The sequence below is a fragment of the Mastomys coucha genome, unplaced genomic scaffold (genome assembly GCF_008632895.1).
Source record: "Mastomys coucha isolate ucsf_1 unplaced genomic scaffold, UCSF_Mcou_1 pScaffold21, whole genome shotgun sequence".
NCBI classification, from domain to species: Eukaryota; Metazoa; Chordata; class Mammalia; order Rodentia; family Muridae; genus Mastomys; species Mastomys coucha.
Window position 1 is genome coordinate 92145647 of NW_022196904.1, and position 4329 is coordinate 92149975.

Here is a 4329-nt window from a genome sequence, read left to right on the forward strand (position 1 = left end):
CAAAAGCTTGAGTTGAATTAAAGAATATATGTGTGTATTCTGATATATACAGATATAGATATATATGATAGTGGGCTGAAAGGAAGGGATACGGATATTTTGTTAAATCTGAATAAATATAGTAGTATATTAAAATTGATACTTTGTTGGAATAAAAATTTATGGTCCTTGGAAGAGTATAGTGATGTAAATTATCATGATATACAAGACTCTAAAGGAAAGAATGGCACTTTATAAGCTGAGTGTTCTAGCAAATTTAAAGCTTTGTAAATTTCAAAGTGAGATAAGGTTTTGGAGTCATCATTTCCTCTTCAAAATCCCATAGTCATGAAATCAACATTCAGAAAATTAACACAGTCTCACTGAGAAAAGAAACTTCAGGAAATATCAGCTTTGGTAACAATAATAGTTACCTCGAAATATGTTGCAAAACATCCACCAGGTCTCTGATGAAAGAGAGAAGCATACATTACTCAAATACAATTGTAAGGAAGTCGAAGTATTAGAATAAAACACCAGTTGTATCTTTTGTGAAGTATCATAAAAATTAACACATTTAAAAGACTTAGAGCAGAGTGTTGACTTAGCTTCCTATTGTAAAGCTCCTGGGTGAGCTGTGATAGTCTGTGGAACCTGATACAATTATGTGCTATTCCTTTTCCTTTCCTCGTACTTGCAGTAATATTTTTTTCACACTGTCATAGATTTGTTTGGTTCTCACCCCATATATGACAGGATTGAGCATTGGTGGCACTACAACATAAAGGTTGGCTAGAAGTATATGTATATAGCGAGGCACATTCCTACCAAAGCGGTGTGTCATGAAGGAAAAGAGGGCTGGTGTGTAGAAGGCAAGGATGACACAGACATGAGAACCACAAGTGCTGAGCGACTTGAGCCGGGCTTCCCGAGAAGGGAGATGAAACACAATACGTAATATTTGTATGTAAGAAAGAGCAATTGCTACTATGTCAAACAGTAGATTGCATATGGCACACAAGCCATAAATTACATTGGCCTTTACACTGGCACAAGACAGACGTGCGAGACCCATGTGCTCACAGTAGGTATGGGGAATGATGTGATGCCCACAGAAGGGCAATCTCAAAATTAGAAATATAAATGGAATAACAAAGATAATTGCCCTCACTAGCACAGCAATTCCAATCATAGAAATGACCTTGTTGGTGAGAATGGTGCTGTACCGAAGTGGGATACAGATGGCCACATAGCGGTCATAAGCCATGGCTAAGAGGACTGCTGACTCCATAAGTGTGAATTTGTGGATGAAAAACATCTGTATCAGGCAGTCTTCAAAGAGTATCTCTCTGAGGTTAATCCAGAAGATCCCAAGCATTTTGGGGATGGTTGCTGTTGAGAGGCCCAAGTCAATAGTAGCCAACATAGCTAGAAAATAGAACATGGGCTGGTGGAGGCTGCTCTCAGTTTTGATCACAAACAAGATGGTTAAGTTTCCTAAGACAGCAATCATGTATACAGCACAGAAAGGAAATCCAATCCAGATGTGAAGAGACTCTAGTCCTGGGATCCCCAGCAACAAGAAAGTAGAAGGGTGAAACTGAGTGTCATTGGGAAGTATCATCCTTTAGGAGAATGTGTGAATCAGTCTTCAGAATTGCATGCTCATTTAATTGGTAGCTCTCTGGTAGATTTTTGAAACCAGAGAGCTGGTACTGTTTAAAGGGATGAAAAATATCCTACACATGTTCTTCTGGAAGCCATCATATCAATTCCAAGTGCACTACGTACCGCAAGGAGAAGTCTTGTAGGAAGCTACACATAATGCAGTAAATAAAAGTAAAATATTGTGTTAAATCTATTGTACAGTCATCCTTTCAGAAATAGATAGCCTTATAATCAATCATTAGGAATTACTTTACATTAATATTGCCTTTTATGCGTACTACCATCTTTAATAAGAGGGTATCCTTGTATGTTGTTGAATTTAGGCTTCAATTAGCCCCTGAATATAGTACTGAAAATTAATCCAGTTGACCAAATGACAGTACTGTGATGATAGGTCAAGATTGTCAGCTTGACTGTGTTAAGAATCACCCAAGAGATTGTATAACTCACTTCTGGATGATTTTATATTAATCTCCAGACACTATTTTTTAATTATTATTAGATGTTTTCTTTATTTACAATATCTCCTTTCCCAGGTTCCCTTCCAAAATAATTAAAATTAAAAAAAAAAACTAAAACTAAAACAATCCCATTTCTTCTACCCTCCCCTTGCTTACCATCCCACCCCCTCCTGCTTACTGCCCCTGGCATTCCCCCACACTGTGGCATAGAACCTTCACAGGGCCAAAGTCTTCTCCTTCCATTAAATCAAACCACAAATGAATTAGTAAAAGTTTTAATCTATTGGTACATTACAAATTTGAATGTTTATCTGTTATACATGTTGATCAACATCCTCAAGTATGCGTAATCAACACACAATCACCCACAAACATTGTAGAAACACACAATCCCTGTGAGTATCTCAAAATCTAGTTGAATGCTATATATTAGCATCTTCAGGTTTGTAATTTTGGAGTCCAAAGACTTGATCAATACATGATTGTGTATGCAGAGAATTGTCTCAGTGAAATCTATTACAATAAATGTTTTAGTATATTAAAAATATGAATATTTAATACTACTATATTTATCAGGTGTTACTTACACAACTACATATAATATATCAATCATTCCTTTTTAATTAATTTTTATTCAATATATTTTGATCATATTTTTTACCTCCCCTACCTCCTCCTAGATCAATTCCACCACATAACACAACCTATTTTTGTTCTCTCTCTCACTTCTATCTCTCTCTCTCTCTCTCTCTCTCTCTCTCTATCTATCTATCTATCAGTCATCTATCTACCTACTTACCTAGATTATATATGCACTTTTTTACTTGTCTAGTTTACATACTAACCACTCAACCCAACTCTCCAGCCCAAACCACTATACTTGACACTAGTATATGGCATTAAATGCTTCAAAGTATGAACTCTGCATCAGAATGATTTTCATAAAACAGCTTTTTGTGTAATTCAATCTCTATTTGAAGAAAATTAAGATCAAGTATTGTTACTTCCACAAATAATTTAAAGTCTCTTGATATGGACAATCGAGAATAATTACAGCAAATACATTTTTAACCTATTATTATTTTTAGAATAGATAATTCTTTCACAATCAGTTTAAACAATGTGTCAAAAATATACTATCATTCATTAGACGCCAAGCAGAATAAACTTTCTAAATCGCACTGGCTAGCATCTTCTAGTAGTGTTACTTAGTTTTCATTGCCCTATTCTTTTCAAAGCTTCATTTTCAATTTCTGACTTCAATATGCCCCATGTTTCTTGGCCTCTCTTCTGTTTTCTCTTTCCCTTTAAGTGTCTACAAGCTGAATAATGATAGACTTACCAGGATGAGCTCCAGGATGGAATCTTGCTTTGGTTGTATGGTATTCTGGCCTGTTTTTATCAGGGCTTTACAATTTTCCAGGAAGAACCTTTCATTATTGCCATTCCCCCTAGAGCCAGTATTATATAAAAAGAAACAAGGAAAAAAAAAGTCCCTGTGGATTTAAGTTCTTATTCTTGCTTGATCAATGAAGAAAATTGTAGCTTTCAAGTAAATCAAACTAGAAGAAATTAAGTTTTTGTGCAAGTACCTTGACTATGTCTGTGAAATCTCTTCTCTCTTATACTACTGGCTTTCTTGGCACTCATTTCTATAATTCCATACTATTGTCTCCTTCCTGTAATGGAGAGATTTTTCTTTCTATGAAATCACGTGCATGACGGAGAAAGAGACTTAGAACTCCCTTTTCTTATTGACTTAGAGGGAAATGTAAAGAAAAAAATGGCAAAGCAAGAATATGAGAGATATAACATGGAAAAGCAGTATATATACACAATCTAACATTTACCTGGTAGTTTTGCAATGCCTTACAAATTGTCTATTCATATTTTTATGTATATGTATAAAAATATACATAATCTTGATAGCTTCAGCAGGAAGATACTGAGAGACAAGAAATCCTGTCGCTAGGGTACTGTTGAAGAGGGGTCTGCACATTTCCTTGTAAGCAGACTCAGAAAAGAACATTTTATGGAACAAGCTTTGCTGTTGCTTATGAACAGTGTTTCAAGGCAGTGTGTCTCTCTCTGGTGTGAGTACCAAGAGGGACTCTTGGTAGGGAGAGGCTAAATGATAACTAGAGTATGAGAAATAGCTTGAGGAACTTGATCAATCAAAATCACACACACACACACACAAACACACACACACACACACACA

At 35.6% G+C, this 4329-nt stretch overlaps 1 protein-coding gene and 1 pseudogene across 1 annotated transcript; one reads left to right on the forward strand and one right to left on the reverse strand.

Moving 5' to 3' along the window:
• Window positions 1-649: 649 nt before the first annotated feature.
• Window positions 650-1603, reverse strand: LOC116100700 (olfactory receptor 52E2). The gene has a single exon (XM_031384435.1). The coding sequence runs from the start codon at window positions 1601-1603 to the stop codon at window positions 650-652; it is 954 nt and encodes a 317-aa protein (XP_031240295.1).
• A 2636-nt stretch (window positions 1604-4239) lies between these two features.
• The window catches only part of LOC116101314, a 12772-nt pseudogene continuing 12682 nt past the window's right edge, over window positions 4240-4329 (forward strand).